The sequence below is a fragment of the Vespula pensylvanica genome, chromosome 8 (assembly GCF_014466175.1).
Source record: "Vespula pensylvanica isolate Volc-1 chromosome 8, ASM1446617v1, whole genome shotgun sequence".
NCBI lineage: Eukaryota > Metazoa > Arthropoda > Insecta > Hymenoptera > Vespidae > Vespula > Vespula pensylvanica.
In genome coordinates this window covers 6,330,392-6,356,530 of record NC_057692.1, presented here as the reverse complement: position 1 = coordinate 6,356,530, position 26,139 = coordinate 6,330,392, and the positions used below count along the sequence as shown (strand labels likewise).

The window sequence follows — 26,139 nt, the reverse complement described above, 5'->3', positions numbered from 1 at the left end:
TCGGCGAAGAGGCAGAGAAACGTAAGTACTTCGAGTTTCAGTCTGTTCCAGCTCGATCGCTTGATCTCTCGAGGGCACCTAAGAAACCGTAAAAGACAAAGGGTGCGTTTAGTTCCAACTCGAGTGTTCACTTAACGCACTGCGTTCTGTCTCTTTCTCTCTCTCTCTTTCTCTCTTTCTCTCTCCCGCTCGCTTGCTTGCTCCTTTCCAAGTGGTAAGGGTGGAGCGACTTACAAATATACGAATGGGGTAGCTTTGCATAAGAGTAAGGGTGGGAGTAGGTAGACGATGCTCTTTTGTGTAACGCTTTGCACGAAAGCACGGATCGTTCGAACTGCACTTCTACTCGAGTGCATGGTACATCGAAGCAACCCCTCCGTCACGTTTCCCAATGACGACTATGACTACGACTACAACTATGACTACGACATCCTCGTTGACGTTGACGACGATGGCAACGACGACTATGATGGTGACAGTGACGGTGACGGTGACGGTGACAGTAACGGTGAGGACTGAGGACGATTCATTGCACTGGAACACGCGCAACTTTCCAAGTATTCCTATAACTATACTCTCGATAGTCGAGTTATCTCCCTTCCGAGTTCTGTGTCAAAACAAATCGAATACTTTCCTATAATTCTACTTGTCACTGTTACCACTATTCTCGAATTTATTCTTCAAACATTTGCAAATATCTCTGAAAACGTTTCTCATCGATCTATTCATCCTCAATCCCGATATTATCTTTTATATTTTATTTGTGTTATTCAAGAAGCATAAAAAATTGTTCGCAATATAAAGTATCATTTAACGAGAGCAAGAAATAAAATGTATAAATAACAAAGGAGAGCACATAGAAATTCTAACGTTTCAATATTTTAATACAATGTCAATTTGAAAAATATATAGAAATTGGATACTACAAATATTTGATATGATAATAAAATTTAATTTGTAAGATATCTAACGTTCATTTGTATTGAAAAAGTATTAAATATACAGTTAATGAAAAAATGTTTCGTCGACAGATTTTTTTCAGAGTAAACAAAAACCCCTTCAAACCCGTACGATGTTACATCGAAGTCAACAGCAATAACGTACGTTACATTGAAATTTTTTTTCTAAAAAGTATTCAGTATTTGTATGATCGTAGAGTGCCGTTCCGAGATCGAATCGAAACTTGTCGAAGTATACGTTCACTGTAGACTAGAATAAAGCGAGTTGCTTTTAATTTATTACCTATCCTTCTCTCTCTCTCTCTCTCTCTCTCTCTCTCTCTCTCTCTCTCTCTCTCCTCCTTCCCTCTCCCAAACCAATCACTACTATCAACTTTTCGAAATGGCCAAGCTCGTGTGCGAGTTAAATAAAGCTGCTAACAATTCGATCTGAAGTCAATCAATTCTCGTTGTAGCCCAGCTTTATTCGATTACATTCGCTGAATAATAAAGTGTAGTCGCTGCTGCATACGAAATTCCTCCCTTATCGTATCCAAAGCTCTAACCTTTGAAAAAAAAAAAAAGAGAGAGAGAGAAAGAGAGGAAAGAAGTTTTGGATTTCGTTCGGAAAATTCCAAACAAAATTACCATCGGCCTTTCGAATCTAACCAGAATCAGCTCGTATACAATAAATCTAATTCATTTTATATCGAACTTTTCCATTCGATATTCGCGTCGCTTTATCTTCGTTTATCCATACGATCGATTATTTATTTATACGAAAGCGCGAACTCGATAGCCTTCGTGAGTTCCAATCTTTTCCCCGTTTTTGCCGTTCAACGAATAATTTCACTTCGATTCAAATAGCTACATACATATATACATACATGCATGCATGCATGCATGCATACATACATACATACATACATATATATATAAACGTACATACATACATATATATATACATTGCGTTCGCAAGGATCAAACTGGTGTCGAAGCTCGGAAATGAGAAGGGGAGGGAGAGAGAGAGAGAGAGAAGATCGGCCATGCGTATCGTCTAATTCGAGCTCTGATTCAGACTATGTCGTAACATAATTTAATAAATAATAAAAAATCTATAGATATCTACTTACACGTTCTTAACGTACGAGGAAAGAAGGCTAACGTTTGTTAATGAAGAAAGAAATAAACAAAGAAAGCATAAAAAGAGTATTGTGACACTCACGAAGAAGTAGACATTTTCTTTTGATCAATATATCGCGAAATGCAAGAAATTATTAATTAATGCTTGAAAAAAGAAGAAGAAAAGTCTCATAAACAGCATATTTTCTCATTTCAGTCGTACTACATCTCCGATGTATCGTAAATCAAATTTTAAAGTCGCAATAATGCGAACAAATTGATAACGGAAATGAACGTTTGCTGGATGGTGGCAAATGAATGTATGTACCTGGAATACGGCGAACGATCCGTGCATGGCTCGCGTTTAACGAGCCTGCTTCTTCCAACGTGCTTTTATGAGTAAACTTTAACTAGCTTTAAAGCACGAATGCATACAATCATCGATTATGCGACCCGTGAATTGTTTCGCATAGTAAATACGTACTCATTGTAATACAACTTAGTTTCTTTGCCTTTTACCGAGATTTTAATGATCTTAATTTTATTTTCTAATATTATCAATATATTTACGAATATTTATTTGATATAAGATGATCATGATATCATTAAATAATATCAAAATAATTTTATATATCTGTTATACGAAAAATAAAATGTCGGCCATGAAAATTTTGATTAAAACGATCGAAATACGTAAACATAAAATATTTAAACGGCTACCCATTTCTTTCTCGGTTTTCCCGTCAAAACTTTAACGAAGTTCCAAAAGTTTGGAAAAGAAATACTGGTAGAAAATCTTGGAGTATACGACGAAACATTTATCCGCGGTGAGAATTTTTGCCCGATAGAGTTCGTGCAGGAAGAAAATCGAGAGAAGAAAGAATCGCAGCTGTTCGAAAAATCAGAAAATCTCCGAGGGATTCTTCTGTCGTCTTCTGTAGATTTGTGACATCTGATGACGCCTTATTCGAAGATAGACCAAGCGTCAGATTAATTCTTACTATGGATTCATCGATTTCTATACGTAATCACGAAAGTACATTCCGTTATTAGCACGATAAAACAAATGGTGTTAAATCCTCGTACGCCGATTGAATGTGTCTTGCAATAGTACAAGATATTCATGTCGCTTTAATGTTCTACGAAATTATCAAATTATTAGTCGTGTTCGTAGCCTATTTTTACTTGTTCGTAAATGGATGACTCATAATTCAAATTATGATTTCAAATTATATTCATTATATTTGCATTTCTCGTAACTCCAGTTATTACATTTTTTTCTCTTTTTTGTTTCAAATGTGTACTCTTTTAATACCACCATATTTCTCAGAATTCATATTCACATGAGTCAACTATTAAAACATTCGACGATGAGCGATGCTTTGGAAAATAAAACACGTATACTTTACACATCTTCGTTATGGATGACTATGCACATCGACTGTTTCCTGCGATATTGCAATTTCAATGATCTTTGAATTCGGAATATGGGTCAAACGCGTTTGATTTTTAAGCGATCAGCAAGGCGCTCGATGTCGCGAACGTTCGGATTTGCGTCAGAAAGATAATCTTTCACCCCTTAGAACTATTATCGTCGATCTTCTAGTCAAACCTGACTAGTTTGTTTGCTTCTTTTATGGTATAGAAAAGTTCGCGCGAGGAAGAGATATAGATAGAGAAAAAGAGAGCGAGCGAGCGAGCGAGCGAGAGAGAGAGAAAGAGAGAGTATAACTTTAGTCACCACACATAAATGTAACGAATTCATAAATTCATTCGCTGATCTCTCGTTACGTAACTGTCTGCCATATTCACAGTTCAATTACATTAGCTCGTTTCAATAGTACTCGGTGTATCATTAATATCCATTGTATTATTAAATTAACTACGATTAACGAAGAATGATATTCACGTTTCGTAAACGATCCTACTCTTTCAACATTTAACAGATTTTTCCTAAATATTAATTTCGTTATCGGTCGATGTTAAAAAATATCGTTCGAATTTAAAAATGAAATCGTTATTTATATGATTTTCCCTAGTTATAAATTTCGAATGAACGTCAGTATGCAATAGCATTTCTTCGAAATCACATTAAATGCGCATTCTTATCAGCGAGCAACGCAGACATAACAAAATCCATATGAATTTACCGCACGGTTTTCTCCCAGCGATCTTGGAAAGACGAAGGGGGAATTTTCTCGACATTTTTCTAATGCATAAACGCGCTTGTGGAAATCTTATCAGTTACACAATTCTGCAAACCTTGTACGTACGCCTTCTTATTCCTAATAACAGGAAAAGTACCAGTTATTTCGACGTTACAAAGTTGTACAGAAAAGAAAAACAATGGATAAAAGATCTCGACCTTGTCACACGCTAACTTATACGTACATGGTTTTTTATACGTACGGTCATACGTACATGTTTATTGATGATTATCTAAAAAAAAAAGAGAAAAAGAAAAAAAACAACAAAAAATTCAAATACGTCGTTCGAAATGTTTATATAGTATTATATTTTGATTATTTATTTTATATTAAAAAGATATATATATATATATATATATATATATATATATATATACGACTTAACTCAATTTCATGATCGCGAAGTGATATTCGATAATTGATTGTAACGTAAAGTTGAAAAAAACAAACGATGATACATCGCTATAACTACTTTTATATAAACATGTACCAGGAACGTACAAGCATATATGTGCCTCGATATGTCACTTTAATTACACTTATTATTATGTATTTCCAGAAATAATCCAACGAGAAATCGCGTAATTACAGGCAGGTACAATAGAAGGAAATAATTTTTACGCGTCGCACTCGATGCATTTTATCGTGACATAACTCGAAACTCAAACCGTGAAAAACATTGAAAAATTCAGGATCGCGTGGTCTCCTCGTACGTATACACATTCGTCGCTTAACGAATTCATCTATTCATTGCGTGACGCGTCCATTCGTTAAAAAAAAAAAAAAAAAAAAATTCGATCAAAACTCAATCGAAATTTCATTTTCCTATATCAAACAATGATTTTCTTAATCCGATATTTTCTATGACTAAGAAACAAAAGCAAACTTTCCATAGTTTATTCTATGGAGTTCGAGTATCTAACATGATGAAGGAAGGAAAGGAGATTGCCTTCGAAGGTTAATTTCCGTCTTCGTCATTGATGTGTGAGTGGAACAATGTCCTTCACGGTCAACGAACAGGAGAACGAGATTTGTGCCGACCAAGCCATCCACTTCGAAAAGGCTACTTCGTTTCACTAGATAAGCTACGATCTATTTTATTATCTCGACGAACAACAAGGACGAGTTTATCGTCGAAACTACCTTTGCGGTCTTATCGTTCAATTTCTGAAACAATATAAAAGAACGTTTTTACGACGATAAAGACGGGGAATGTCCACGAGTTTCTGAAATATGTACACGTATGACAAAACTTAGTTATTGTTACGACGAAATTGGAACGACGATTAAGATTATCGCTTGGATTTAAAGAAGAAAAAAAAGAAGAAAAAAAGAAAAAAAAAAAAGATAAGTAGATAAATGTTACGTCGCTTCGCGGAAACATGAACAGGACAGAGAAACATTTTCCTTGTACATTAATCCTCTTATCTCGAAGATCACCTAAAGTGATTATCCGCAAGTTCGCATTTATGAATATAAATGCAAGACGAGATAAACGAAAAAAACGTTTTACATTGTTTCGATAATAATATACAAAGCTAAACTTTGGAAGACTTCAAAGTTTTACTTTTATCTTCGATAGGATTTGCTTTTTTTTTTCTTTTCTTTCTTTTGTTTTCAACAATCGCACGTGTTATCAAAAAGAAAAATCTAAGATAATAGAACGTAATAAAATATTACCTCTCGCGATAAACGACGAATCCAATTGATTTTGTAAAAAATAATCGATTATATTAAAAGAAAAAGGAAAATTCACCATTTTCTTTTTTTTTTCGAAGTTTCGAAGATGGAACTAGAAGAAACTCGTAACGATATTGCATGTCACGAGGTAAAAGGCGAAGGAACTTTGATTCGCAAACTGGAATATTTCTCTTTCTCGTTCTCTCTCTCTCTCTCTCTCTTTTTCTCTATCGTACTCACTCTTTGATCGAAAACCGCACGATTACCGAGCGTGATATTTCTCGCTGAAATCGAACTTTGAAGGATCCGTTCCGCATACAGAGAGAGATTCGATTTGCGAAAGAGCTGTGTCGCCTTTGTATCGGCAAGTTCGAGATCGTAAATCGATAATGCTTTTCCGAGATACATAGGTTGATTCAACTAACGAAAAAAAGAGAGAGAGAGAGAGAGAGAGAGAGAGAGAGAGAGAGAGAGAGAAAGAGAGAGTGAAGAAAAAAAAATAAAGATAAGAAGTTTCTGATATTATCGTACTTTGCGAGATTATCGAAGATCGTAGCACGAGGCACGAGTAATTTTCGATACGAATAAGCTATATTTAAAAATTTAAAGGATAAAGAAGAAAATTCTGTAGGATCGTTGAGAGATAAACGTCGAACGTCGTATCCATCTCGGAAACTCGATTGATCGTAATAACAGATTCCCATTCAAGGATAACGATTGACTTGGAAAAAGGTGACCTTTACGATGGAAATTAATTAAACGCCGAGCCGAGTACACGAGCTATCAACGAGAATCACCTTTAAATACTTCCACATCGATAATAATAATCTAATCTCTCAACTACTATATTAATTTCTTAACACCTTTCTCGTGACTCTTAATTATTTTTTTATCGCACTGTGATTAATCGAGAAAAGCAAAGCAATGAAATTTCAATTTCAATTTCAATTTCAATTTCAATTTCAATTTCAAAACACGACTGTGATAACGTAAAAGCTTCGCCGATCATCGTTTCTCGCCGATATCAGAATGGTCGTAACTCGGTACCTACTTTACGCTCGAAGAAATGCAATTTTCAACGCACTCTTAACATCGACGATGTTAACTACTGTCATTAGATGTCACGGACGAACAGAAATAAGAAATTACGAGACACATGAACGACTTCGACGAGTTTCCATAATTATCTACACGAAAAATGGAAAGCAAATAGGAGATACAAAATCCTGTAACGTTTCAAAACGCGAACGTATACGTAAAGTAATGAACAAGACGAAGATTAAAAGAAAAAAAGAAAGGGAAGCAATGAAATCAAACGAATTGAACTCACCTCAGCGAGATATCGAAAGCCATGATCCTCGGCAACCTTCTTAGCTACTTCCGGTCCTCCTTCGATGTGAGCAGCCCATTGATTGGTGTAAGCTCCGACTCTGTCTCGAAGAGTCATCAGGAGAGCCAAACACGCCAGTCCAAAAATCCTTCGAGTACACATGATAGCTCGTCGCCGTCACTACCGATAACACTAGCACCACAAAACACTTCTGCAACGGCAACGGTAGCAAGATCAGCTCCACGACCAGCGCGGTAACCGACGACGACGACGACGACGACGACGACGACGACGACGACGACGACGCCAATGACTTCAACTTCACCTTATCACTATTATCCACCGCTATCCTTCTCCACCAACACCACCACCACCCACCACTGCCACCGACAACGCGAAGGCCGAGCACCGTCGCCACAACGAAAAAATCACGTCGAAAAACAACGTCGTTTCGTCTTCTCAATGTCGATCGCGATGCATATGGAATGTCAATGAGGATAGGAAGGAAGAAGGGAAGGTAGATGAGTAACGAGGAGAAAGAAGATTGGCAAGAGGGAAAATCCCGCTCGAGTGCGGGAAGAACCGACGGAGATTAGGAAGCTGCGAGAGCAACGAGGTGAGAAGTAGAAGAGAACGAATAAGATGATGAAGAATTAAGGGAAAAAAAAGAGACACCTGCTCCTACGCGAACCGTCCGCCGACGACGACTGAGCCGTCAGCGGCTCGCCTCGCTCGTTAAGTACCCTCCACAGTGTCGGCCGCCTTTGACTTCGGTCGCCGTTAACTTTGCGCGCGAAACGGCGCGACTATACACACGCGCGCGCGCGCACGCACGCACGCACGCTCGCTCGCACGTATTCAATCGCTCGTTTGCTCGGATAACGCGCGAGAACGTTGATATCTAGTCGCCCTCTTCTTCTTCTTCTTCTTCTTCTCCTTCTCCTTCTCCTTCTTCTTCTTTTTTTCTTTTTCTTTCAACTTTCCAAGTGTAAGACGCGTGAGTGTATATATATATATAATATATAATATATATATATGTATATATGTACGTATGTGTCGTCTATTTCTAGGTGTTTGTATATTTGCGCGTATCTTTCGCGAGAGAAGATCGATTTATCTCCTCGAATCGTTATCGTACCACTTCCGACCTCATAGCGAACGTCACGCCGACCTCGATTGTCTTTCTTTGATCGATAGATCGACCTACGATCACGTTACGGATCTGTCCTTTCCGAAGCCAGTCATGATTATGAGAGATTCCTTTCCCTCTCGTTTTTTTTTTTCCTTTTTCTTCTATTTGGTACTTTGTCCGCGGTTATACCCTTCTTCTCTTTTTTTTTCCTCTTCGTTCCACTGGGCGATCACTTTGTCGACCTACCAACGCCGATCTGCAATAAAGAAGAATAGACGGAAATAATCGTAATGCTCCCTTTTTCTCTTTCTACGTCGAACAAAAATCCCTGCGATTATCTTTTATCTCGCGTCGGCACTTTGTTGTACATCGCGGTGACTCGTTCAATTAACGATTAATGGTCTTTTCAAAGGTCTTAATGGGTTATGAATTCAAAAGAAAAGAAAAAAAAAGAAAAAGGAAAAAAAAACAAAATTTTTATTGATGCAACCAAAAAAAGAAAAAAGAAGAAGAAAGAGATTATTCTCTCCGACGATCTATCGATCATAATGTAATTTTAAATAAAGATTAGAACCTACTTTGCGCATTTGCGGAGCAACGTTCCTACGATATTCTGTGTTGATACCAGTCTTAATAGAGTTAGCTAATAAAATTTAAATGCGCATTTTAGAAACACCCGGTGTATTTTTCGATAAATACGCTACGATATCGCGGCAAGTTAATTGCGGAAAGAACCGATAAGCCGATTACAGCACAATCGTTTTACGTTGATTTCGTTAATGTTAATAATTGTACAATATTACATCATTTTCGCTTCACAATCTTTTCTCGAAACAATTCCACAAAATTCTATAAAATCCAAAATATGGATTTGAAAAAGCTTATCAAAATTGTGAATATTTCAATTAGTACTGATATATATAAAATATCTAACGACGCTTCTATACGAGATGAACGCGATAACAATCCGAGTCGAAATTCGAAAGACATCATTTAATCATCTTATAGATAGAAACAACCTTACTGTCTTATCGTCCGAATTCTAAAGTTCTATTAGTATCTACGGAGGTAGATGTGTGAGTATTTGGTCAACCGTACTACTTTGGTAAGTAGTAAGTAAATCAATAACTCGAAATTCGCATTTCTACTCGAGATGTCATTGCTTTGATATTACGATAAGAACGAATAGAAAAATAATTATCTCTTACTAGAGTAAAAAATGTAAAACATATAGATGTATCGTTTGAAACCTTTTTAATATCTTGTACGATAGATCCCAATCGTAATCGTTCTAAAGAAAATTAATGAAAATCGTAGAAATTAAATAGATCGACGAAGATAAACAAAATACACGAGGAAAGTTAAAATTGGGATGATGGCAAAGTTCACAGAAATACAATATTGTCCAAGATGATGTATGGACACGCATGTTTCCGTTCGCATCAAAGGGCTATACTCGTTAAACGAATAATGTAATAATTACTTGGCAGATATTACATTCTATGAGCACGTTATTCTCCGTTATGAGAGATCATTTGTATTCGCTCCACAGAAATAACCTCTCTCGATTACTTTAATTACGAAGTTGTGTCAACGAAGGTACGTATATAGCATTCGAGAGAGACTAGGACGTACTACTTCGGTAAGTCAATACCCACTCCAAATTCCCATGTTCTCTCGCTAAAGATGTAAATCCTGTTCCGTACAATGGATTAAGTCTAACGAGTGCCGAGGAAAAAGAGATGGAATTAGGTCGGAAACGCATGGAAGTACTTTTCCGATATAAGCTACGAAACGTAGAAAGCTTAAATATTATTAAATAAAAAAAAAAAAAATAACAAAATGAAAAGAAATAAAAGGAAAAAAAAAACGAGCATTACCAAGAGTAAGAAATTTGAACGTATCGATAGATCCACATAATCGTTTGTTGTTACTCGTTAATTACACGCTCTGCTTCGATCCACGGAAATTCACAGCTATTGGAAAAAGTGAGCTGGTCTGCCTCGAGCTTTTGTCCCGAGCATTTTCACCTACTTGTTACCGACAATTGCAAAGAAATTTCCAATTAATACAATTACCTTCTCGCGGACGCTGATGACTATATACTCGATAAAGGAGAACGCTACATAAAAAGAGTGAGAAAAAGAAAAAAGACGAAAGAGAGAGAGAGAGAGAGAGAGAGAGAGAGAGAGAGAGAGAGAGAGAATAAAAAAAAGTATGCAAGAAACGAAAAAGAAAAAACGAAAGAAAATGAAAACAAAAAAAGAAAAACGAGAGCACGGATTCTTATTTGGTAGAATCGTTGGAGCTTAACGTAATTTTCACGCTCGCCGAAAGCAACTCTTTCGATGGAAAAGAAGAGGAAAAAGGGAGAAAGACAAAGAAAAGAAGACAGGGACGGCGATTCGCATTATCGGTATCTACGTTTGAACGGATCTTCGTTCGAGTCAGCTTCCGGAAAAAAGGACTCACGTCGTAGGAGCGAGCCGATCGTTCGATAACTCTAGAAAGAAAGATATATATATATATATATATATATATATATATATATATATATAGAGAGAGAGAGAGAGAGAGAGAGAGAGAAAGAAAGAAAAAGAGAGAGAGGACATCCTACTTCGTGCCTGGGAGAAAATTGCATTCGCGGCCTGACCTTCTCCCTTCCAGTTCTACTTTCAAGTTGCAATGAAGAGAAAAGAAGAGAAAAGACAGAAAGACAGAAAGGGAGAAAGAAAGAGACAGAGAGAGAGAGAGAGAGAGAGAGAGAGAGAGAGAGAGAGACAGAAAGCTAGAAGAGAGCTAGCTGTCTGTCGCTCGTTCGCTCGCTCGCTCGCTCGTTCGAAGTGAATTAAATTCGAGCCCGTACTTATCCTCTTTCTCTCGCAAGCGGGTTTCCCTCTCAGTAGCCTTTTCCAAAGCCGAAAAAGCGAGGATGACCGACTGCAGGCTCTGCGTCCACAGCAATCCCAGGTCCCTTTTTAATTTCGGGACAAAAGGGTCATCTTGCGTATCCTATACTTTCCTTTTCTTTTTTTTTTTTTTTCTATCTCCCTGTATGTCGTCTCCTATCTCTTTCTCTAATTTTAACTCTAACCCTATATATTTCTCTTTTGAACCTTTCGATTTTTCTATTCCTCTTTCTCTTGCTTTCTCTCGCTCTCAATGTTTCATTTGCCGACACCTCGACGTAAAGAATATAAGCTTTCGACGTGCGAACAAATGAAAACGAACGAGGCCATAATCATCTCACAAGGTAATAATCCTTGGCTAATGCTCTTCGTGTGTCTCTTTCCATTCGTACGGTTCTTACGTTAGATCTTATGTCCGAGTTTATACGTGTTTCTATACGTATACTTATACATACTTATACAAAGTGATCAGAGGTAATCGTGATACATCTATGAGTTAACGCAGGAGATTATCATTCTCGAGAAAATGAATAGAAGAACTATAAAAGAAAATTGGTGATCTCGTTATCGTACTATTTTGCAAATTAATTACCATTCAAGATCTTTGATAATTAGCGTGCTTTTAAAATCGATTAATAAATATCGTTACACGTTGATAAATATCGCGAAACGTTATTATTGAAATTCGTTCGTGTGTTACGTATTTATTACGTAAAAAACTGGAAGAAAAAGATTAGCGTATTTTGAACGAATTTATTAGCGGAATTAAAACGAATGGAAAAAAGGAAAATGACGGTAGTACGGATTTGAGAGTCAAAAATTGATTAGTGTTGTCTCCGGAACAAAAAGAATTGAAATTAATGCCGATAATAGATTACGCGAGAACAGGTGGTTGTGCAAACGATGCCTTCGTATCACCGAGAAGCTGAGGTTACATCCAAGGGATTAACTCTCATCGATCGAAAGATTCGGCCGGAAAGCAGCGATTGCGGCTATTTCGAAAGCAAACCTATCACTTTACCGCATGATTTGTAAACTGATAGAAGCCTGACGAAGAAAAACGATAATGAATCTATCTATCTACCTACCTACATATATATATATATATATATATGGATAAATAAATATCATCGAAGATGAAATCTCATTAATTTTTCCAACGTTTATTAAACGTTCCGATAAAAAATGAAGGATTTATAAAAATCGTCACGATTGAAAGGAACCAAATCAAACTCTGAGATACTTAGTGTAAACTGGTTAAATTTAAATATTATGATAGAGATATTTTCGTTGATTACTTTAACATATGCTCGATCGTTTATAAAGAGATTTTAAACAAATGGATATATCGCAGACATTTTTCTTTTTCCTTTTCTTTTCTTTCCTTTACTTTCCTTTCCTTCCCTATCCTTTTTTATAATAAGAATTAATTCCACGATTTAAACTGACCTGTAATTTCTAACAGAAAAGAGTCCTGAGAAAACGATACTCGGAGTCAAATGCGGAACGACGATCGAACTCATTGAAGCGTAATTCGCACCTCGAAAAGAAAAGAATCCGATAGATATAATACCAGCTATCAACGCAAGAACGATAGAATAATAATTTAGAAGATTAATAGGATTTTTACCGTACCCATACCCATAGGTCGAGTCACTGTTCCATCCCGGAGGATTTAGTTTATATAGAGAACACATACGTGACCGAGACGGCTGGTAGGAGCTTAAATCTCTGAGTGAATTTTTCCATGATGACGCGAAACGAAAACAGATATATATTATTGGTCACGTACGACATTCGTTAAAAACAAATCGTTTACTATTCGCAAGAATCATTTTATTCGTCCATTTACTAAGTGCCGGTAAGCTCCTTTGACCGTGATCCGAAAAGAGATTAAAAAAGGAAGCTTTGAAGAGAAGATCATCGAACATAGTTTTCGAAAGATCTTCAAACCATGAATTTTATCTCCTATCATCGTCGTCTTCTTTATAATGTACTACGTCGTCATAAAAGGGAAAAGGAGGAGAAAAAAATGAAAGAAGAAAGAGGAAAAAAAAACATAAGAAAAGTGTCGATTTAAAGGAAAGATAGATGCACCCACCCTCCCTCTCTCTCTCTCTCTCTCTCTCTCTCTCTCTCTCTCTCTCTCGTTCTCTTCTAGGTCGTTCCATAAACCACCAAGAAAAAGAGGGAAATGATCTCCGTCCTTATCGCCGCGGATACGGTTTTTAAATCTTCAAGATGGAAAAGACGAGAAAAGAAAGATAGAAAGAGAGAGAGAGAAAAAAAGAGAGAGAGAGGTAGAGAAAAGAAATACACAGGTTGGAAGAGATGGAGAGAAGACGAGCGGGTAAAGACTTCTCTCGTAACAGGAAGCGGCTGGGGTCACGGACGACGTTCTAACGTAACGGACACGTTCTCGTGCTGCACGAGAAAAGAAGAAAGAAAGAGAGGGAGGTTGAGATAGAAAGAGAGAGATAGAGAGAGAGAGAGAGAGAATGGGGGGAGGGGGAGAGAGAGGGAAATGTACACGCTACGGCAGAAACCGGCCTCGTCGTTGTTTGGCTTGTTCGTTAAGATAGGACTTTAAATACATTCCGTGTATTCCAACGAACCAAGCCAAGAATTGTTAACTATTAACAACTTAGTATTATATTATCGACGAAACTTAGAACGATGAAGCGAGTATATAAGTTTATATATTCGGTACGTGCGTATTGGATATATTGGTCCATTTCTATGTCCAAGGACATCGCTCGATAGACGAAAGAATAGCATAGATGTTTGGATTCGTTCCAATTTTTACTTTGTAAAAATACACGTAAAAGAATTCTAACGTCCTTGGATTTTTTTCGCTGTGTTTTGTTAATCGAAGTATGTAAGAATAATCAAACGATAAGGAAAGAGACAAATCAGAAAATCTTTCTCTTTCTTTTATTTTCTTGTTTTTTTTCTTTTTTTTTTTTTTTATTTTTGCTGACAAGACCGAACGATTAGAAATAAACTATTTGTATTTTCGAAAGGATTTGTATGATAGTACGAAAGGAAATATACGAGAACGTCGACCTGAAAGCTATCAATTAAGCAAATCCTGATTCGACTTTATCGTAACAAATAAAATTAATTAGAACGCGATATAAACGAAGAAGAGAAACAGAGAAATAGAGAGTTAGAGAAACAGAGAAAGAGAAATATTTGCCTCTAGGACGAAGTAATTTCTTCGAGTATTAGCAAGTAGTAACTTGAAATGTTTGCACGTTCGTAACTGCTTCGGAAATTCCTTCTATTGCTCTCCGATAGTCGCAGGAGACCATAATTCAGAACTAAGAGGAACATCCTTAATCCCGCGAGTATCCTACTATATCGTATCCTACTATAGTAGATAAACTATTCCGATAGCAGATATCTTTCAGCGCGATAAAATATGTATGATCGATATTCCTCAGTGAAAAGAAGCAAGAATCGACCTAAATTTGTCTAGATCAATGTTTATCCAACATACATACATATAGCACGATCTAAGTTAACACGATCTAAAAGAATACGAATCGTACGATTACATTTTCTTTTTTCGCAAACGCAAAACGTAAAGAAAAATAAAAAATATATTTTATTTCGTAACGTTTACTTCGGTCAACTTTCCCTTATCGAACTTGTTTCCTACGATTCGTTTACTTTTCAGTTCTTCCTCGAAATAAATTAAACAACGTTAAGGATCAATTTTTTTTTTTCTTTCGTAATAACTTAACTTCCGTATTTTAATTTCGCGTCGTTATCAGACAAAATTAAAATTTCGCAGAGCAGAACCTATAGAAATTTTTCTCATTTTCTCCGAACATAAGGATAAATTAAAACGACATAGATATTATCGGTATGCTCGAGTACAACGACCGCATGTTCCTTTGTTCGAAAGGAGAGATATATCGTAGACATCTCGTCGATATCGAGCTCGAAGTTACGAACGTCGTACCGCACTGCACCGCACTGCACCGCATTGTACCACATTGCACCGCACTAAGACGAGTTTTATCGTACTCGTGTTTATTGCATCAACCATTCGTAACTACGTTCGGCCGCCTTACATTCTCTTAATTTTGTTTTTTGCTTTTTCCTTTTTTTTTTTTTTTACGATCAACCACGAATTCACGTTTATTCCAACTTGTTTTGAAAACAAACGAGTATGTCCCACGTTCTTTCTTTTTTCTTCTTCCTTTTTCTTTTCTTACGCCCTAGAAAAATCTTGGATATTTCTATTTAATTTTGTTTAAATAGATTGTCAAGGACAATCAAGAATTCGACCATTTACAAGACAATTTTGCGAAATATTTTATGAACGAAAGTATAATCCGCGAATTCTGTGGACATTAATTCACCTGATAAATGGGCGCGGGTGCGAATGCATTTAACGAACTTGCGAAACGAAGTTTCGAACTGCTAACAAGGCAAACGTCGCGTCGCTTCACGGGGAAGCCGAGCAGAAAGAGAAGTATGCTTTTGCGTGAAAAAAAATGCATTCTTCGAAAAGTCGAAAAGTCGTGGTTATATCAATGATGTCCTTTGGATGACATATTTACCAAGATATAATCTTCTTTTATTTATCGACTTTCGATCGAAGAATAAAAAGTACAAAATATTTGCAGATTATTTTACGCTCTTCGATATATAATACATACATGCATATAGAAGGTTACATAGTAGACAATTGCAAAAAAATTTTTTTCATTTTTTAGATATGCTTATTGTTAGTTCTGTACGCTCGTCGAACCGAATATTTTTTCTTTCGAAGAAAATTTCCATTGGAGAAAGGAAGGACAATAATATAACGTGCTACCAATTTACACACAGTGACTGTTTCTGTGTATTTCGCCCACTACTTGGCTCGCCCAAGTATGCTCTTTTGTTGTAAGAATTAATGAGACAAAAGAACCGAGAAGTGAAATAACTGGGAAACAATCGGCGTGTCTTTCGATAGTCTGTCTTATTATTTCCAGTTAAAATTTTTTTCGCCGTTCAGAAGATTGCGATTTATAAGTTACCCGGAAAAAAATTTACGTAAATCCGTTATACCTATAAATCAGTAAAAATATCGTAGAAAAAATATTGCACAAAAGATACATTATTCTGTTAAATATCGTACGGTTAAAAAAATACTAAAATAACTTACTAAATAAAACTCGTGAAAATTCTCAACGAATATTTATATATCTAATTACAAATTATAATTACGAAATATATATACATATATATAATATATAAATATGTGTGTGTCTCAATGATTATTCTCTCGTTAAAAAGATATTATGCTTTCAATTTTAAAAGTAGCTTTACAGTTCAGAGTACGCACTATTTCTCAAATCCGTGCTAGCGAAAAATTAGATCAGACATACGTTAACGCTGCGAAGACGAAGTAGTAATATATAGAAGGATCAGTAGAGAATCGCTTAGGAATGCGGATAGGCTAGAAAGCGAGCCACGTCTCTCTCGTGCTCTCAAGCCATTGCACGTGGGTAAAACACGCGCGCACCGTCACGGATACGTCGAGCGGTGAACCGAGAGATGGATATCGGCGTTTCAAGAGACTCCAGAGATCCGGTCTTCTCGTTCTCGCGGAATCATCCCCACCAGCCGTAGATCTCTGGATAAAGCTCCTCGAGGCGTATGCTTCTCGATATTTCCATTCATCGTTTAATATCGAATACGAAAAAAGGAAAAAGAAAGAAAAAAAAGAGAGGGAGAGAGAGAGAGAGAAAAAGAAAATGCGAAATCGACGTCTTCCTTTCTATTTTTACTCTTTTTATCGTTAAATTCGAGCCGTTGATTAAATTTCGCACTATTCCTATCTCAATTTACGCGTATCAATATTGCGATGAAGAACAATACGCTATATATATATATATGTGTGTGTATATGTGTATACATAGTTATATATCTGTATTTGTATATTGGATTTTTACGTATATGAACACATTTTTATATGCCCCCTCTTGCATTTTACCTATTTTTTCTTTTTTTTTTTCCTTTACAAAGCGATCGTGTTCGATGTAACTGATAGAAACGTATCGACGAGTAACGTGCGAATGGCGTAACCGACGCGACCAATGGCGGAAGAGATTCGTTGCATTCTCATGACCTTAATATAAAACGAGAACTGAACCAATGCGAAAGCTAATACGCGGCGATCGAACCGGAAACTTTTGCTGCCTTTTCTCTTATTTTTTTATTTTTTATTTTTTATTTTATTTTTTTTTCTTTAAATAATGCAATCAAAAACATACCCTAATAAAAATCTCATTTTTATTTCTATTTATTGATATACGTGCGTTCGTTGAAAGTCGATAATAGAGACCAGTAGTATCTACCGGTTGCCGTATTCGTCCCTGAATACCGGTTAATTAATCGAAAGTAACGTCTATACGAATATAACGACCTACATCCGAAATGCATTATATTACGATTGCTTTTATACTTATATTATGAAAATAAATAATCGTAAATGACGTGTATCTGCGTATGTGTGTATATATATATATATATATACACACACACACATATATTATATATATATATATATATATATATATATATATATACATACATACAGATTCACGTGTGTGTGTGTATATTTAAGTCAAATTTAAGATAAAACATCACCAATAATTACAATAAATTCGCTCGAAATTAATAACATTCTGATAAATTAACGCAAAACTTTTATAATTATACATTTTATAATGATACGCTTCATAATGATACAAATACGAAATTGTTCGAATATAATTTCGAATATTCCGTCAGTGGTATAAAGTCACGTACGAAAACGTTCTCTGGTCTCTGCTGTTTGATTATATCGTTGAAAAGTAATAATAAAAGAAGAAAAAAGAAAGAAACGTAAACAAAACCAAATAAAAACAACTATAAGAGACATCTCATTGAAGGATTTCATCCAAGTATAAAGGTAAATATGAGAATCTTTTCTAGTTATCGTCGTCGAAAATAAATAATGAGAAAAAGATTAACGGACGAATGAAAATTGCGACGTATTTAAATCTCATTGATGCATTTCAATGTATACAAATACGTATGTATGAGAATATTCTATAGTCTTTCTCTCTGTAGTGTTATTTGATCTATTTGCTGAAAAGGAACAATGACAAAGAGACTAACGTATAAACGAAAACATTCCGGACGATCCAAATTTTATTAAAGGATTTCAATGTCGAAGCTCGTTCTTAGAAAAGATGTGAACGATCTTCTTCCTCTCTTCTCTCTTTCTCTCTTCTCTCTACTCCCTCTCTTTCGAAGAAGTGCAATGTCCGTGTCGATCGACAAGAGCTTCGACTTATTATCGACGCTTTCGCAAAGCAAGTCTCTCTTGTTCGAACAAAGAATCCTTGCTTCTCGATAATACGTCCGCATTCCTCGATACGACCATATATTATATATATATATATATATATATATATATAAAATGTTATTATTATACTATAATATCTTATGTGCATAACGTGTATCGATATATAACGTGGTTACATAAAATTAACATCTATCGTTTTCACCATTCACCTTTAACGAGTTTGCTTCTTCGAAGCAAACGACTTCGTACCGTTAGTCTCCGTTGGAAACTTTGTCGATTAATATTATAAAAATTCTAGCTGATATATATCATCGTCGTTATTGTAGGATATCGAGGTTAGAATTCGGAGCGTGTAAATATGGCGCCAAACTCGTCGAAATTATATCGCCTAACGGTCGCCAATCGATCGATACTTGAATTTCGGTTTATACGTAAAAGACGATAAAAAGTGGAACTTTTGTTCGTCGAGAGAGACGATCTTAAATGTTAGAAATATTTCATTCCTTTCGACGATGAATACTATTTGAGGTAAGAAGCGTCGTCGGTACGACGCGACACGAAAGAATCAAAATACGTTTCGTAATTTCTTGGCGGCCTTAGAGATAAAGAAGGAAGAGAAAAAGAGAGAGAGAGAGAGAGAAAGAAAGAGAAAAAAAGAGAGAAAGAGATTGCAACAACAAACATGGTCACGTGACGCTAGATTCAATAAGTATACTCACACCTCAATGTCACCTTCCGCATCGATCGAGATCCGAGTAATCTAAAAAGGTCCTCGTCAAGGTCGCAGCAGAAGAAAGACGAAAGGAACAACCGGATGCTGAAAGAAGAAGGCCTCTTCGTTCTTCGTGGAAGACTCGAATATTCTTCGCTTCTTCGGTAGATTTTCTTCGAAGGTTGGCACGGAAGACGGAAAGAGACAAGCAGAAAGAGATTGAATAAAAGAGAGGAAGAGAGAGAGAGGGAAGAGAGAGAGGGAAAGATAGAAAGATAGGAAGGAAGAGAGAAATAGAGAAAGGGAGAGGGAGAGGAAGAATGTGACACACGCGAAATAATAACGGAGAGTAGACGAGCGTTCGTACCGAATTTACTACGTGGCGAAAAACGTGAATGCGTCGACGATATGATGGAATATCCGTGTCACCGTCGTCGTCGTCGTCGCACGGATACCGAACGAACCAGCACCGGCGTCGGACGACGCGATCTCATCCCTACGACGGAGCACGGATGACTGACGGTTTGGTCCACCCCGCCGAGTGAGTTTACTGCGCTCGTCGCTGTCCCCCACTCCTTACCTATCCCCACCATTGCACGACCGTTGCCGCTCCTAAGCTACCCCCACCACCTCGCTAGCATTGCCGCGGCAGCGCGCTCTCAGTCTCTCGACGACCGTTCGACTCTATGTGTCTTTTCTCTTTCCTTCTTTCTTCCTTTCTCTCTCTCTCTCTCTCTCTCTCTTTCTCTCCGTCGCTCTCTCTCTCTCTCTCTCCCTCTTTCTTTCTCTTTGCACCTTCGTTCTTTGAAAGAAAGAGAGAAAGAGAACGATAGACGTATGGACAGCAACGAGTAAGGTTGAGGATGTTCTCTCAGTATCGTCGTAACGTTATTGCTTCGCCCTGCAGTCGGATTTACCATTCGTAATTCGCTACAGAAAAACTTTGTTTTAGATTAGCAATAAGCTTTTCCCTATTTCGTTTTCTCTCTATTTTACTTTACTCTTCTTTATGTATTCTTCCTTTTTCTCTTTCTTTTTTTCTTCAATTTTCTCTCTCTCTCTCTTTTTATTCGATAAAACGACGAAAAGAGACGAGAGCTCCCGCCGGATATTTGACCCAGAAAAGGCACCGTCTCGAATCGAGGAAAATGATTTCCCGTTATGGCTCGTAGGAAGTCGTCGGTTTTTTTGCCATATTACAAGCGTCGAGCAGCGTTTGTTGATACCGAATTAGCAAAAATTACTTAAATTCCATCGATTTCCTGCAAAATCGTTTGAATTTACATGCACTCGTATCTCGACGAGAGGAAAAAGCTTGGAAGTTCAATACTCGAAGAAACAAAAATATAAAGAAATTTATCGAAAAATAATGACGATGGTAAAAAGATCGATATTATTACGGAACTTTGTAATTCGGAGTTACGATATCAAGGGTTCCGGAAAATCTTGAATCGTTCCTGAAAGTTCCGGCGCAAACTCGTCTTCTCTTCCTTTCTTTTCGCATCTCTTCTCTTACCACGGATCTTTTATTCGTTTGGACGTAGCCAGCCACGTTGGTGAACTTGGAACGTAGGAATAAGTAGCGGCATCCAAACCTTTCTCTCTCGCATTTTCATCCGTTCGTTTTCTTCTTCGTTTCCTTCTTCTCTCTATACAGAGTGTGGGTAAAGAGAAAGAGAGAGAGAGAGAGAGAGAGAGAGAGAGAGAGAGAGAGAGAGAGAGAGAGAGAGAGAGAGAGAGACAAAGAGAGTGGGAGTGTGAGTGGGAGTGAGAGAGGGTAGGTTAAAAAGAGAAAGAGAGGAGTGAAGTAACGGCGCTACAAATACCTAAGCGAACCTTAAACAGAATGAGAAAGAGAGAAACTTCCTGGTTCTCCCTTCCCCCTTTTTAGTCTCGTCGTTCTCGTCGTCATCGTCGTCGTCGTTGTCGTTGCCATTGTCGTGTCGTTGTCGTTGCATTGTCGTGTCGTTGTCGTTGTCGTTGTCGCATGTTTTCCTGTTACATTTCCACTCAAGTACGCATGCGTGCACAATCCCTTCCAACGTTTAGACAATGCGGTAATAAAATTTCCTTATCCCTCCATCGTGAAAATCGATGCCACAGTGGGGAGCGCTGCGCAATCAAACGACGTCTTTTATAAAGTAAGGTATTATTATAAATTTTAATAACGCTTAGTTTTATTTGAAAAATTTAATATGACGGTACCCGAAACTGTTTCAGAATTTAAAAAGGAAAGAAAAAAGAGAAGAAAAGAAATAAATAAACGTGCGATTTTTAATTAAATGCAATCGCAATATCCAATCACCGTCTTATTTATTCGTAGATTTTTTAAAGAATGTCGAATAAATGGATAAAGAGAAATAAGGGATAATAGAAAAATATTTAGAAAAGATAAAGTCGTTTGAAAATTTGATTACATTAAATCACAATGAATTCAACGAAGAGCGAACTACGTATGTACATTCTTAACTTAATGATTCGAAAAATAATTGAAACGATTCATTTCCCTCGTGACACGTAAAAATACGTAGCGGTATCTTTTGCAAGCAGATGGTAAACGATGAGGATGCGTAAACGTGCTTGAATGAACGAACGCCTATATTCTTTGCGTGACTTCACAGTCGTGCACGCACGAACGCATGTTATTCTAATACATTCTCTTATCTTCCTCGACAGATCCGAAATGTGAAAGACATGCGTTTTTATGTACTGATTTAAATCGCTTTTGCGAAACGTGAGATAACGTTTTCGGTAATCGTTGTCACGCGTTTGAACTTACTAATTGGACAACAATTGTAACGCATAAAAATGTAGATTATTAAGATTTTTTTCTTCTTTTTCGATACAGAGCTCCGCGATATCGATATTTTACAAAAAAATTTTTGCAATTTTCCTTATCCCTTTCATCGTTTTCATTGTAAAGTTCTTCTATTTAGATTTCGTGTTATTTAATTAAATTCTTTCAAAATATTAATCTGAAATGGCTTTTCGGTAAAAAATTAATTCGCTGTTGTGCTTACTTTGCATTTCTTCATCGAATGTAATCTCGTGAAGCATCATTCATGCTTCTGGCTAGGTTATCTTATAATCACTCTCTAGAATTTCATAGTTATCGAACTCGGCATAAACTAATCAACTTTGATATGAATCAAAATATAACTAACTTGTATGCAAAGAATAACTTTATAGCTGGATGATTATTGTCAGTTTAAATGTATGTATGTATTATAAATAAATAAATATATATATATATATATATATATATATATATTTATATACATACACACATATATACATCGAAAATCAATCGAAAGTACTTTATATGCACGAACATCGTTGGAAGAAGACGCGACAGGCATAGTTGATCGAACGACTCTAACAAAGATCGAAGAAGGGAAATTCCGTTCGATATCCGGCTCGTCGTATAAGCATCGATAGTGATGCGGCACACTGACGCCTTTTTCGTCCCATCATTCTCGTTTTCTCCATCTTCTCTCTCGAATCGATATCGTCAGCCCCTTATCCAGGACTTGCGTCGCCTAAGACGACGAATTAAAGCCGAACGAGGTGATCCGGTTGGATGGAAGGTCTTGGATAATGGAGAGACGAGACGTACCATGCCACGGGATTTTCGGACTGAATGAAATCACCAACGATAGACGAGTGAAATCTTTCAACTCGAGAGATTAAATCTTGTCTTGTCTGAACCTTGGATGACATTGTCTATTCGCAACAATAATAAATAATATATCGCTAATGCTGTTCTTATGCTCGAGAACTTCACCTTTTTTTTCACGATTGTAAATATATGTCGGTAAATATGTAAATATACAGTTCCACGAAACGCCTCGCAGAAATTTCCTCTTTACAAATTTATCCTATTTCATAGAGTCTTCTATTTAGTATGAAAGCTTTTTTTCATTTATAGCTTTACGTACTTATATCCTATATACATTTGTATCAAGCAAGCTATATAGGTATGACGTATAGAATAGTTTAGTTTATCTTTTTGGAAAATGTAATATATATTTTTCCCGTTGCTTGGTTTCGACTTGTTTGCTTTCCGCGTATACCCTTCCAACATTTTTATGCTCTATCTATTCGGATCCCCGATTTTCAAGCGGAACATTCTCATGAAACATGAGGAAGCGAAAACGACGCTTGCGAATAGCAGAAAATAGAGAAGGACATGTAATTAACTTTTTAAAAGTTTCTCACTTCCAAAATTTTTGGAACGTGCCGTTAAAGTTACATCAGCTACGAACGACGTGAGACTTTCGTCCAGCCGACTCGTGTACGTACATCTACGGCTGAAAATTGTCCAAACTTTTCTAAATCATTCCAGCAAGGAAAAAAAGGAAGTGGTAAAAAAAGGATTACCTAGATTAGAACGATAAAAAATAAAGGAAATTTAAAAAAGCTTGCGATCGGTTTCTTTTAAATTTATTTGTTACACGTAGTATTTTTACAAATTAACACTACCTTTCCTCCGATAAATTTTTCACACATGAAAGCCTCCAGTGATTCTTCGCTCTAATTATTTCTTTCTCTTCCTCTCTCTCTCTCTCTCTCTCTCTCTCTCTCTCTCTCTCTCTCTCTTTCTTTTCCTCTCTTTCGTTTTCTATTTTGACCAATGATATTTACGATCCATATTTTTCTACTCCAAGGAATTTCATTATCGGTGAAACGTCGACGGGTCCCTTTCGTAACCCTTTCGAACGATAGTACGTTTCATGTACTTGTCTTTCCTAAATTGCTTAGATACAAGTGCACAAGAGCATAAGAAGCAATGGTAGTAAGAAAAGAAACTCTTTATATACTTACTTTAATACTCAACTCCTTTTTTAATGCCACTAAAACTACGGAGAAAACATCCGTGCAATTTTCTCCCGTCTCATGTTCACGTAGCTTAATATTTTTACCTTATAAGAGTGAGAAAAAGAATAAAAAAGAAAGCTATTTCGTTATCTAAACAGCTTAGTCTTGATCTAAATTTTTTGCCTAGATAATAATAACTTATCTTTTAGATTCATCAATTAAAAATCAAGACAAGTATAAAGTGCAATTAGAAAAAGTATTGTATTGTTTAAGAAAAGTGAATAATAATCAATGATAAAGATATAATAAAACAATGTATGCCTACGCTGATTAACAGAACGATTAGATAATTATAGAGATGAAAATATATACATGGATACGTACAATATTTATCTGTTGGAAAGTAAACTATTGAAAATACGTTCGCCAATAATTTAATATTTTCCAAACGATAAAAATTTTACGACTAACCTAGCGTGATAGTAGTTTTACGTATCGATAGAAAAATTGGTGTAATCAAAATATACATTACGATGGACCTTAACCTTAGGGATATCTTTGCCATCGGTCGTATGTTATAACAAGTGGATATCAGATATCCGTTGCTTCTACCTCTTTCTCGAATCTTTCAAGCTAAAAATCAGCGATGTAAGCTCTCGAAGCTCTTCCGGAGTTCGACCTTACTCACCATTCTTTATTGCAGCGGTAAATCTTCAAAGTACTACCGTTGCTTGATGGCTAGCTTCTCTGAAAAACACCAACTAAACTCGCCGTTCTCTTAAATCTAACGCTTTTATAAGTGTGATTTATTTTCATACTAAACGCAACTCCACACGTTACGCTTTATACATACCCACCCTATCCTTCTTACTTCCTGCGATTATACACGTTCTCTTTTTCCATCGTCGATTCAACTCGTTAAAAGATCCTGTTATTTTTTTCTCATGTTTAATCATATCACCTAATCTGATTTAAATTAAAATTGTCTTCCATCTTGGAAAGATGACAACCAACGATGATAATATTTTAATCGATCGTTAATATTCAAGAAATAATAAAAACTATTTTTCATACGTATGTACATGTATGTATTATATATAAGTATTTATTTATATTTCTTCTAATTTTATCTTGTAATTCATGATGTTCACACGTCAACCGTTTAAACGAGACAAAATAAACCCTATGTATTTCTTGGACCTCGTCGAGGTCTTCATAAGATAAAAAAAATGAAGAAAAAAAAAAAAACTATTTCCAGATAGTATGACGTGTGACGTTTAACTTCGTTAACAGGATGTGATGCAACGATATACTGGCCAGATTATCCAGAAACGTCGGTTTATTTGTATTTCGGATGACGCAAGAACTATCTGCTCTCTATTTTTCTTCTTTCTTTTTTGTAAGTACTTCTTTCGAATAATCTTTTAATTTATAACGGTCTGTTCGTGGAAAAAGGTTTGAGATTGATAGTGAGTCAAAGCCAACTGAAGTTTTCCCTTACAAAGTTCTATTTCTCGTCATTGACGTTCTAATGACTGAGTAGTGTGAGAATGGAGTTCGGTCTGATGCTTAGAACGTTCAAATGCACTGTTCGGATTAGACAAAGTTTCAAGCTGACAACTTTAACGATTAGTCGTCGGTTCAATGCTATGTATTCCGTCATCCAGAGAAGTACTTACTCGACGACCAGAAAACTCGGATGCCAAGGTTCTCGTTCGAAACTAACGAGAATTCTCGTTAATCGACCCCTATTTCGATCGACGAATAATTTTTTTCTTTTTTTCATACTTTTCTCATTGTTCTCTCTCTCTCTCTCTCTTTCTTTTTTATTTTAAGTCGCGATTCGTAAACCATACCCACGTTTTCAACAATGGCGCGAATTTGTATACTTAATGAAAATAATAGAGCAATCATTCGAAAGTATTTTTGAAATAAAA

The 26,139-nt window shown here is 36.4% G+C and overlaps 1 protein-coding gene and 1 long non-coding RNA gene across 4 annotated transcripts in view; both read right to left on the bottom strand.

Moving 5' to 3' along the window:
• LOC122631337 (furin-like protease 1, isoforms 1/1-X/2) overlaps nt 1-8,212 on the bottom strand; it is a 163,999-nt gene extending 155,787 nt beyond the window's left edge. For 2 of the 3 annotated variants that reach the window (XM_043816926.1, XM_043816924.1), the window contains exon 1: nt 7,278-8,212. In XM_043816926.1, the coding sequence (XP_043672861.1) occupies nt 7,278-7,439 (162 nt within the window). In that variant the 5' untranslated portion in view covers nt 7,440-8,212. The remainder of the gene's footprint in view (nt 1-7,277) is intronic. The other variant, XM_043816925.1, reaches the window with a different exon arrangement.
• Nucleotides 8,213-8,513: 301 nt separating this feature from the next.
• Nucleotides 8,514-19,987, bottom strand: LOC122631343. The gene is made up of 2 exons (XR_006327685.1): nt 19,392-19,987; nt 8,514-8,665 (listed from the first exon to the last, which is right to left on the bottom strand). It is a non-coding gene; the product is annotated as an uncharacterized LOC122631343 (long non-coding RNA).
• Between the last annotated feature and the right edge of the window lie 6,152 nt (nt 19,988-26,139).